Below are 11,487 nucleotides of genomic sequence, written 5' to 3'. Positions count from 1 at the left end.
GATTTATCTTCTGGCTCACTAGTTCTAGCTTCTATCTCTTCAATTCTATTCCTTTGCCCTTTCAATGTATTGTCCATTTCTGATATTCTATTATTGATCATTTGGACCTCTTTCTATAGGTTTTGAATTGTTTCCAATGCTCTATCTTGATTGTTCCTGTAGCACTTTCCTGACTTCTTCCTTATTCTTATCAACTGCATTGTATAGTATTTTGATACCTTTTATAATCACTTTTCTGAATTCCTTCTCAGGTATTTCCAAAGCCCGCCCGTCTTCCAGTATGGAGTGTAGGTCTACTTCCAGCTCATTTGCCTCAGTTACTTTATCTCGTTTCTGGACATGTGTATATATGGTCATCTGCTTCTTTTTTTTGCGTATCTTCAGGGGTTATCTGTGGATTTAAAACTTAGATGGGTATGAATTTTGGTATTTTCATGCTTTCTGAATGCCTCCAGGTAGATGTGATCAGGAAATGGGCTTCCCTTTTCACTTTTCTTCCGGAGAAGTTTCAAGATACCACTGTTGGTCGTTTTGACGTAACTTAGGATTTAATTTTCGGCCTATTTCCTCTTTTATCTGCTTGTCATGCTCCACACTCCCTGTTCAGGCCTTTTTTCTAGTTGGAAACAGTTCAGGGCCAGCTGTGGCCGTTTGGTTTTAATTGGAAACTGCCTCTTTAATTTTCGAGGAGATCTGTGCGCATGCATAGTAGAACCCTCTGACGTTGGGGATTGGGTGCCCACTAGCTCAGGTACCCCTATAGTCACCAGAATGGAGGTGCGTAGTTAACAAGGGACCAATGAACAGATACCAAAAGAAAAGAATGTCCACACCTTTATCTCAGTGGTTCTGTCAAGTGTCTGTGGCTGCTCTGATTGTTCTCCCACGTGGTCTCACCGAAGATGGTGGCTCCTGGATCAGCTGAGCGTCCCGGACTAGAAAGCAATAGATTTCTTGCTTCTGCCACAAATTCCCCCAGCTGTGAGCCTTCTAACCTTCTAAATATTCCTTTATATGTGGTTCAGAGTTCTGTGGTTCAGTTCAGGCTCCTGAGCCTGCTTGGTCGGGTATTCTGTGTTGTTGTTGGCGGAGCTCCTTTACTGCACTTCCACCCGATCTGCCATCTTGTTTGTTCTCCCTTTGTGGCTGGTTGTATTGGTTGTATTTCTCATAGCTGGGGTTAGTTTTCTCTACCAGGGTCCCAGGTTCCTTGCCCCTAGGCTGTCTCTCTTGGGCCAGGTATCTCTAGTCTGTCCCTATCAAACCCACCAGTCATTCCTTGGAAACTCTATACAGGGTTGGAAACTCTATTCAGACTTCTTTTTGTTCCCCAAACTCAAATACCATTTAAAAGAAATACAATTTTAAATTCTTTAAAGAAGCAAAAATGCATGTGGTCTTACTGGTGACCACTTTGGTCACCGATAAGGGGAAGTGGGGGAAAAACAGTAATGAAGCTAAGTCCAACCACATTCAACAGACTCTTGTGACACTGGGTGGAGACCTGGTTGGCCAGCAGTATAGCAAGACTCTGGGCCCAGAGACAGTGATATGGCCACAGAGGGCTAGAGCAAAGAGAGAAGTGTCCAGCTGATAAGAAGTGAGGGGAGATGCACAAGAACACCCATACTTGCAAATAGTACCCACTTGACCTTACTTCAATGGCTGGATGATCAGAACTCGACCAAAAGAAGAAAGTAGTAACCCGCTACAATTTGATGAACTTGACCTATACACAGATGTAGCAGCTCAAAAAGGGTACAAATCTTTGTAGCGAGGATCATTCCCACCCCCTCAGTACACAGGGCTGACAGGGATTGGCAAGTTAGACATTGGCTATCCAAAATGTGGAGACTACAAAGGCAAGAAGTGACTGAATTACAAGCTTTCAAGAGGGAGCCTAGTTCCAGATGGGGTGGGGGAAGGTAGAATCTCCACTGAATGGTTTCCAGTCTGTTGGGATGGGGCTAATGAAAGGAGATGGGATTAAGACTCTTGTGGTACAATAGTGAATAATTGCTATCAGGTCTGACTGTGAGGGTCGGAAATACAGAGGTAGATGTTTTTTGACAAAAGAAGAGGAATGACTGATTTTGCAGGTCTGTAGGGTGTACCCTTTGATTGTTTGATAACGTATGGAGGAAATTGTAATCATTGCAATGAAACGACAACGACATATGAATGTAAAACTGACGTTCTCCCATGTAAACCTACATAATTCACAATAAAAACTTAAAAAAAAAAAAAGCCAAATGGCTATTTTCATAGTGTAAACTAAAGCGCATAGAATTCTTTGGGGGATGGGGCGTTGTTGTTAAGTGCCATCAAGTTAATTCTACTTTCCAAGGCTTTAAATCTTTTCAGGAGTAGAAAGCCTCATGTTTCTTGTAATGGAGATGCTTGTGAGCTCAAACTGTTGATCTTGTGTTTGCAGTCTCCAGATTATCCTACAGAGTGAGTTACTGTTCTCCCTTGGGGAAGGGTTGATGTTGTTAAGTGCCATGGATCCCTGTGAAGGGTTCCTGTGGAGCACTTGGTAGGTCTGAACTACTACCCTTATGGTTAGCAGTCCAGTGCTTATCCTATAGCGCCACACCAGGATTCCTGGGGAGGGTTTACAGAGATGGAAATACCACTTTCAGAAGTGCATAAATCTACATGGAGGATATGGTGAGAAACAGTTTCACATTTTAATACTTTTGTTAAACAAATATGCAGGGCAGCTAATTATTTTTTATGGAGCTTCTAGCTACATTTCTCTATTTGGTGATTTATTGTAAATCTTAGCCTCTATGCCTGTTGATTATGGACCCAATTTTTGTTTTTTACCTTTTTATTATGAATTGAGTGAAGGTTTACAGCCAAGATCATCAGCTTTACATTCAACAAATCATATTTTGTTACATCTAAATGATTATAATTCTCTCCATGCTACAGCAGTTAGCCTGCTCCTTCCCTGTGGTTCCTATTTGCCTTCCACCCAACTTCCTATCCGTTTCAATTTTGTATGGTCTCATTTTGAAATGAGTTGCTAAGGAGTAAGAATTAAATCGGGGCTAAACAGTAGAGATTAAGGAGTCTTGGTAGCATAGGTGATCACAAACGAGGCTGCTAACTGTAAGGTCAGCAGTTCAAATCTATTGTCCATACCATGGAAGAAAGATGAGATTTTCTTCTGTTCCTGTAAAGATTTACAGCCTGGGGAACCCTATACAGTATTGTTATCAGTCCACCTAACAGTGGAACTAAGGATTAAGAATGTCCCCATCTTACTAGAGGGTGTGACTCAAGTCACCACCCTTAGATTCCCATGGTGGCATGATCTGACTCCAATTTATAAGAGATTACTTTGGACAAGCTTGCTCTTTTGCCCTGGATCTTGCAACTTGGCTTATTACATCTCACCACTATTTTGTGGGAAAGTCTGCTAATCACCTGACCTGATTCACCAGTTCCCCCAGTCTTGTGTATAAGCAGACTGTCCATCTGGCATGTCAATTTAGGTTCCTCAGCTCCTGAGACTCCCAGGCAAGAAGATTCCTTCAGACTGATCTCTAAACTATGGATTTGGGATTTTCCAGACTCCACAATTGCATGAACCATTTCTTTTGACAATGTGACATTTGTGGGAAGTTGCTGTGCTGCAGAATCCTGGGACATGAGGGAAGGGAAGAGAGGTGATTGATTGGTATCAAGGATTATGGAGGGATATAACATGTTGGAAAAGTGTAACAGTTGGGATATCTTTAACCTATAACTCACAGACACTAACCTTGTGCTGATCTAAAAGATATTATTCAATGTTTCTAACATACTTATTGACTTACATTTGTATATCATATTTACCCACGCACTATCACTGTTGGTATAGTGGGTTATGTGTTGGGCTATTAACCACAGAGTCAGTGGTTCGAATCCACCAATTGCTCTACAGGAAGAAGATAAGGCTTTCTGCTCCTGTAAACATTTATGGCCTCAGAAATCCTATACAGGGCCATTATGAGTCAGAACCAACTCAATGGTACATAATAACAAGAATAGAGACTGCCATTAAGTTGCTTCTGACCCATAATGACTCTATAGAACAGAGTAGAATTGCTACTTATGGTTTCTAAGATTGTACATCTTTTTGGGAGCAGATAGCCTTATCTTTCTCCCACATAGAGCAGCTGGTGGGTTTGAACTGCCAACCTTGTGGTTAGCAGCCCAATACTTAACTCCTTAACCAGGGCTCCTTATATTTAAGTCCCAAAAATACAGAATCACAGAAATAATGTGAGAGGTATTTTATAATAAAATACTAACTGCCCTAACTTTTCAAAATGAAAACCACATCACAAAAGCTTATTCTAAGCCTGGGCTACCACTGGAGCAAGGAGGATAGAAGGTCTGAGATACATCAGAACATCATACTCTTAAGGGACCAAGTATGATAAAAGCAAATGTTACTACCTACCCTGTGTGTGATCTGTTCATTCTCTGGATTGATATATTCTCTTTTAAGGACTCAAAGATTCTCAAAAGGTAAAATTCTTTCTTTCTTTGTTTCTTTTTTTTTTGAGAGCAGCTCTGCACTTTCATTCAGTACACAATAATATGGCACTTTAACACTGGTAATCCCAAAATTAATTCATAGGCACTTTTGTAATTTTACCCACACATACCTCTCTTAATAAGACATTTCCTGTTTATAAACATTTACATGTCACACCATTGAAAACATTTATTTATGTGTCAGCCAAACTTTAAAAAACTGAATCACATTTAAAACACAGTAAAGGAAGTTACGTTTTCCGTTTCTTTTTAGATGAGTGTTCCAAAATGGGGGCAAGTTCAGCCTCCTCACTGTGTTTTCTTTTCTTTTTTTTCTTTTTGTGGTCACTCTGGCAACCACTGGAGTCACTGCCTTGGAAAGCAGGGTCCTGGTCCTGATCTTCCTGGTGCTTTCTTTTCTTCTTCTTCTTCTTTGGCTCCTCCTCGCCAAGGCCATGCACATTGTCACTGGTCTACAGGTCTGTTCCTTCCTTTGCAGCGGCATCCACTAGCTCTGCAGTGTTACCTTCCACTTCGTAAGGCTCTAGGTCTTTCTTCTTCTTTTTCCTCTTTGGAGGTTTTTCAACAGCTTCTTCAGTGATGGTTTCAGTTGTGTCTTCAGAAACTTTAGAACACTTGTCTTGTAAAAAAGGCAAGCAAATAAGATTAAGCTCTGATCTCTCAGTAGAAACCATGAAGGCAAAAAGGCAATGGGAGACATATATAAAACCCTAGTGATATTTAATTTTCCCGGAATGCAGAATACTCCAGCAGCATCTGATTCTAAATGGAATACTTCACATTCTAGCTCATCTCCCACATTTATCTCCAGGGAATGCCACTGGTCGGTTGGCATCTGCTCAGGTTTAGGGATAGAGGCATTGAAACAGCCATGGACTAAGCAGCCTATGTGGCTGGAAGATACTTTATTAACTGTGCCCATAAGTTTTGCCCTGGTTCAGGGCAGAAAATAACAAAATTAGCTTCAATGTTAAGATGGATGTGTCCTTGATCATCATAAATATCGCCCACTCACCCACTACTTTGATGTTATCATATGCAATGGGGACACCTAAAAGACTCTCGGAATAGCGCAGGAGCTCCGTGTCGAGCTGTTCTCGAATTCTGATGCACTTCCTGTTGAGGTTAACGTGGCCACAGAGCGATGTACCTTTGGTGCGGCCCGGCCACTAGGCAGGAGTAGCGGTTATTCACCAGTGTGCAAGCAGTATCATAGGTTGGCAGCTCTAGGCAAGGCAGGACGCTGGCTGCTCTCACCACCGGACCTTCGGAAGCAGCCTTTGGCTGCTCCATCTCTGAACAACCTGCAGCCATGCGGATTGTCCAAATTATTTCTTTATATAAACTTTTATTGTTAAGTACCGAGGAACTGGTTTCAACTCATAGTAACCCTGTATAGGGTTTCTGAGGCTTGAAGTTTTCTGCAGGAGCAAAAAGTCTCATCTTTCTTCCAAGGAGAAGCTGGTGGGCTCAAACCACCAACCCTATGGTTTGCAGTCCAGTGCTTATCCTATGGAGTCACTGTGCAATCCTCTGGTGGTGGTGGTGGTGTGCCATGGAGTCAGTTCCGACTCACAGCGACCTTGCATAGGTTTCAGAGGTTGGAAATCTTTATTGGAGCAGAAAGCCTCACCTTTCTCTTGTGGAACGGCTGGTAGTTTCAAACTGCTGATCTTGAGGTTAGCAGCCCAACTTGTGACCATTATTCTACCAGAGCTACTCTATATATACCAGGGCAGGGTACAAATGTTATCAGGAAAACGTGGTATTTTTAAAAACATAGGTGTTCCAAACCTACCTTCTCAGGTATTAATTCAGCTAATATGGTTTTGGCTCAAGCATCTATATTTTGAAAAAACTATATCTTGTTCTGGTGCGTGACCAGGATGAAGAACTGCTGCTGTAAAGTAACTTAAGATTGAAAAGAAAATAAGGCAGCTCACTTCCTTTGAAGCTATTATGGAAATAAGCACTGTCTGCAGAAATTCACTAGGAGTAGATCTCTGATTTCACATCAACATACCCTAAATCCTATGAGCTAGGAAAAAAAGTTCAACATATAATGACTCAAGCAATTATGCCTTTACCTTTATTCTTTGTAATATTAGCTCTTAGTGTGCTGGGGCACACAAATTGCTTCCAATTTACATATACTATCATAGCAAACATTGGCATCCAAAAACAATATTACTACATACCACTTTTTTGTCTTCTTGATCAACTCCAGACTGAAGCATCATTGGATCTTGGATTTCAGTGTTTAGTCCTGATTGATATGTATCATAAACCTATTAGAAAGTCAAGGAGCACAATGATAAAATTAATAAAAAGCTAGCCCTTGCACTCTTTTGAAATTTTTGTCTTTTTCTTGATTCTTTTCTCCTGCAACCTTGTGGTCATTTGGGTAAAGATTTAAATATACAGAGTTCTGGTGTGGCGCTGTAGGATAAGCAACGGACTACTAACTGTAAGGTCATCGGTTCAAATCCACCAGTCTCTCCTTGGAAACCCTATATAGGGTTGCTATGAGTTGGAACTGGCTTGACGGCACTTAACAACAACAATAAAATTTATATAAAATATTTACACAGGCGATTCTATAGACAGAAAGTAGACTTGTGGTTGATTAGGGCTAGGAACTACTACTGTCAGTTTGTTCTCCTGTGGTGGCTTCTGTGTTGTTGTGATGCTGGCAATTATGCTACCAGTATTTTTAAATATTAGCAGGGTCAACCATGGTAGATAAGCTCCAAGGAAGCTTCCAGACTAAGACTAGGAAGAAAGGCCTGGTGATCTGCTTCTGAAAATCAGTTAAAGGAAAACATTATGGTTCACAAAAGAATACTGTATGATATAGTGCTAGAAGATACAAACAAGTAAATAAAAATCATGTAGGTGGCCATGAACTTGGCAACATTTCATTATTTACACTTAAGGTTCCTGTGAGTCAGAGTTTACTTGATGTCAACTAATAACAGCAAGAACAGGGAATGATGCTAATGAGCATGGGGTTTATTTCAGGGGTGACTCCAATGTTCTAAAATAGATTTTTGTGATATTTCACAACCCTATGTATTATCATGTTTGGTGAGGTGGAGGGTCAGAGAAAAAGAGGAAGACCCCCAGCGAGATGGATTGGCAATGTGGCAGCATCAATGGACTCAAGTGTGGCAATTGTGAGATTAGCCCAGGATTGGGCAGTTCTGTTGTGCATAGGGCCGCTATGAGTCAGTACTGACTTGATGTCCCTCAATAACAACAACAACAACAATTTATTAATGTAATTTTTAAAATTCCCCTTATTACATACCCCCTTTCGTCATTTCTTTACAGTCATCTATTATTCTCCGATCTCTCCATTTATACCCAAACTTTTCAGTCTTTGGGAGGGATGTTAATTTCTGCCAGTGTTATATTCTAGATTTCTAGCGGCAATACTAGTCTAGCAAATAGTCAGTCTACTCATTCACAGTTACATTTTTAGGAATCATTCCTGCTTCCACTGCATGCAGTTATTGTTCTGGGAATACAACATCAGGTAAGGAAAAAGAAAGATGAGGTGATGTGGGGTGAGGGGAGAGAAACTGAAGCAATATGGGAAAAAAATACAGAGTCATACTAGTATACTCCCTACCTCATCTTCCCCAAATCCACCAGAAAACCAGAGAAACCTATCTAATGGGAAGCCTCTCTTGGCCCCACTCACAGTGAGTTTGAATATACACTTCAAAGACATGAAAGCCAGCTGTTCATGCCTGCAAATGTTCCATTTTAGACAACTGTTGTTAAGTGCCTTTGAGTTGATACCAACCCATGGTGACCCTGTATAGGGTTACTGAGGAGCAGCTGGTGAGTTTGAACTGCCAACCTCGCAGCTCAAACTGGCCTTGCAGTCCAGTGCATTACCCTGCAATGCCAAACTAGAATTCCATTTTAGATATGTATGTCTAATTCTTTTATTCTGAGGATAACAGCATATTCCCTGGTCTCAAGAAATATGAGCCAGGAGTCCAAAATGGTACAGAATCTTCTGTTCTGAATTTTTATGGTACTCTGAACATTTGTCCTGGTGTGGTGCTATAGGATGCTCACTAGACTGGTAACCGTAAACTCACCAGCCATTATTGAAAACCCTATACAGGGTTGCTAAGAGTCAAAACAGACTTGACAGCAAACAACAATAATAACAACTAAATATTTGAGTCTACTTCTGGATAAGCTAGTCTAGAGTAAGTGTTGATTCCTATTTGTAGTCTCTTATGTTTATAAGCATCAGTCTGATTTGCAAACTATGTGCAGAGCAAACCCCATCATCATCTTTAGTCTTTCTCTCTTATTGGTAGACAAAAGAGTCCTTATTTGCATTTTGTGCCTCAGAGGATGCAAGAGGAATATGTCTAAATTCAGCCTGATTCAGCATTGCTGAACTCCCCTATTTCCATTCATCACTTAAATCTAGAAGACAGTAAAATAAGCATACTAGGAGATCTACTTGCCAGTTTAATAAACTTCCAGTTCTGGAAGGCGTTTCTTCTGATAGGCAGTGGCATGTACTACTTTAATTCACCTCTCAAGTTCCCACAGGACAATACAGGGTCACTATGAGTCAGAACCTACTCCATGGCACATAACAACTACAACATACCCTCTATGGGCATCCATTTAACAGACCAGTTTTCTACTGCTGTTTTACTTGACTCTATGGCCAGAGCACTGGAGTCATGGTGTGGCACTGTGGGTTAATTAATGCGCTGGACTGCAAAGTCATTTGAACCACAAGGTTGGTGGGTTCAAGTTTACCATCTGCTCTTCAGAAACCCTATACAGGGTCGCTATGGGTTGGAACCAACTAGATGGCACTTAACAACAAAAACAAACAACAACAAAACAAATGGTCACCACCCATGAGTTGTTAAAAACCCAAATATACAGATAAACATGCAATCCAGCCACAAAGCAGTTGTTTTTTTTTTAATGTTTTATTGTGTGTTATGTGATAGTTTACATGGGAGGACATTAGCTTCACATTCATTCTATTGTATATTGCTGGTGTGAGATGATATCTCATTGTTGTTTTAATTTGTATCTAGCCTCGGAAACCCTGTGCAGGGCTACTATAAGTCGGAACCAACTCCACGGCACTTTACAACAACAACAATGGTTAGCGATCATGAACATTTCTTCATATGTTTATTGGTGGCCCAGATCACTTCCTTTGTGAAGTGTCTGTTCAGGTCTTGTGTCCATTTTTTTAGTTGGGTTATTTATCTTTTACTTGTAGAGGTGTTGTAGTTTCCTATATATCTTAGAAATGAGTCCCTTGTCTGATGTGTCGTTACAAAAGATTTTTCCCATTCTGTAGGTTCCCTTTTTACTCTTTTGGGTAAGTACTTTGGTACACATAAGTTTTTAATTTTTAGTATGTCCCAATCATCTATTTTGTCTACTTCTGTTTGTGTAGTTTTCAAAATGTTTCGTACTCTGTATATTCCCTGTATTAGAGCCTTCACATTTGTCACTATTTTTTCATTAATGACCTTAATGATTTTGGGGATTCACATTTAGGTCTTTAATCCATGCTGAGTTGGTTTTTGTTTTGGGCATGAGGTAAAGGTTTAGTTTCAGTCTTTTGCATTATCACTTTCCAGTTCTGCCAGAACCATCTGTTGAAGAGACTATCCCCTCCTCTTGCGGTATATATTTAGGTATTTTGTCAAAATTAGTTGGCTATATGTGGATGGGTTAATTTCTGGATTCTCAATTCCATTGATCAATGTGTCTTTCATTGTACCAGTACCAGGCTGTTTTGTCCACTGTAGTTGTGTAATAAATTTTGAAGTCGGGGAGTGAGAGGTTTCCAACCTTATTCTTCTTCTTTAGAAGTGCTTTGCTTATCCTGGGTCTCTTTCCTTTCCATAAGAAATTTGTAATTGTTTTTTACATCTCTTTGAAGAATGTCATTGGAATCTGGATTGGGATTGCATTATATGTGTAAATTGCTTTGGGCAGTATCGACATTTTCACAATGTTAAGTCTTCCTATCTAGGAGCATGATACATTTTTCCATTTTTGTAGTTCTCTTTTGGTTGCTTGTAGTAATGTTTTGTAGATTTCTTTGTATAGGTCCTTTGTTTTGCTGGTTACATTTATTCCCAGATATTTCATCCTTTGAGCGGCTATTGTAAATGGTATTGCTTTCCTAACGTCCTTTTCAATTATGTGGTTTTGGAATAAAGGAATCCAACTGATTTTTGTATGTTGATCTTATACCTGCCACTTTGATAAATCTTCCAATGAAGTCTAGCAGCTTTTTTACTGAGCCTTTGGGGTTTTCTATGTACAGAATCATATTGCCTGCAAATAGAGTTTTACTTCCTCTTTGCCAATTTGGATGCCTTTAATTTCCCTGTCTTGCCGTATAGCTCTTGCTAAGACTTCCAGTACAATATTGAATAGGAGTTGTGACAAAGGGCATTCTTGTTTGGTTCCTCTTCGCAGAGGAAAGGCTTTCAGTTTCTCTCCATTGAGAGTAATGTAGGCTGTATCTTAATTATGTTGAGGAATTTCTCTTCAATTCCTACTTTGTTGAGTGTTTTTATCAGGAATGGATGCTGGATTTTGTCAAATGCCTTTTCTGAATCAATTGATATGATCATGTGGTTCTTTTCTTTTTCCTTATTTATATGGTGGGTTACATTGATTGCTTTTCTAATGCTGAACCATCCTTGCATCCCTGATACGAATCCCACTTGATTCTGATGTATTATTTTTTTGATATTTTGCTGGATTCTGTTGGCTAGGATTTTGTTGAGAATTTTTGCATCTATGTTCATTAGGGATGTTGTTGTTGTTGTTAAGTGCCGTCGAGTCGGTTCCAACCCCTAGCAACCCTGTACAGGGTTTCCGAGGCTGTAAATCTTTACGGGAGCAGAA

General features: G+C 40.1%; 1 protein-coding gene across 1 annotated transcript in view; it reads right to left on the bottom strand.

Moving 5' to 3' along the window:
• CCDC15 (coiled-coil domain containing 15) overlaps nucleotides 1-11,487 on the bottom strand; it is a 227,537-nt gene that overhangs the window by 64,285 nt on the left and 151,765 nt on the right. Inside the window, exons 11-13 of the mRNA XM_006867680.1 lie at nucleotides 6,753-6,842; nucleotides 5,570-5,723; nucleotides 5,011-5,173 (exon numbers count right to left, since the gene is read on the bottom strand). Of these exons, the coding sequence (XP_006867742.1) occupies nucleotides 5,011-5,173; nucleotides 5,570-5,723; nucleotides 6,753-6,842 (407 nt within the window). The remainder of the gene's footprint in view (nucleotides 1-5,010; nucleotides 5,174-5,569; nucleotides 5,724-6,752; nucleotides 6,843-11,487) is intronic.

The sequence above is a fragment of the Chrysochloris asiatica genome, unplaced genomic scaffold, assembly GCF_000296735.1.
Source record: "Chrysochloris asiatica unplaced genomic scaffold, ChrAsi1.0 scaffold00107, whole genome shotgun sequence".
NCBI lineage: Eukaryota > Metazoa > Chordata > Mammalia > Afrosoricida > Chrysochloridae > Chrysochloris > Chrysochloris asiatica.
Note: the sequence above shows the minus strand (reverse complement) of the source record. Positions and strands in the feature narration are given on the sequence as shown.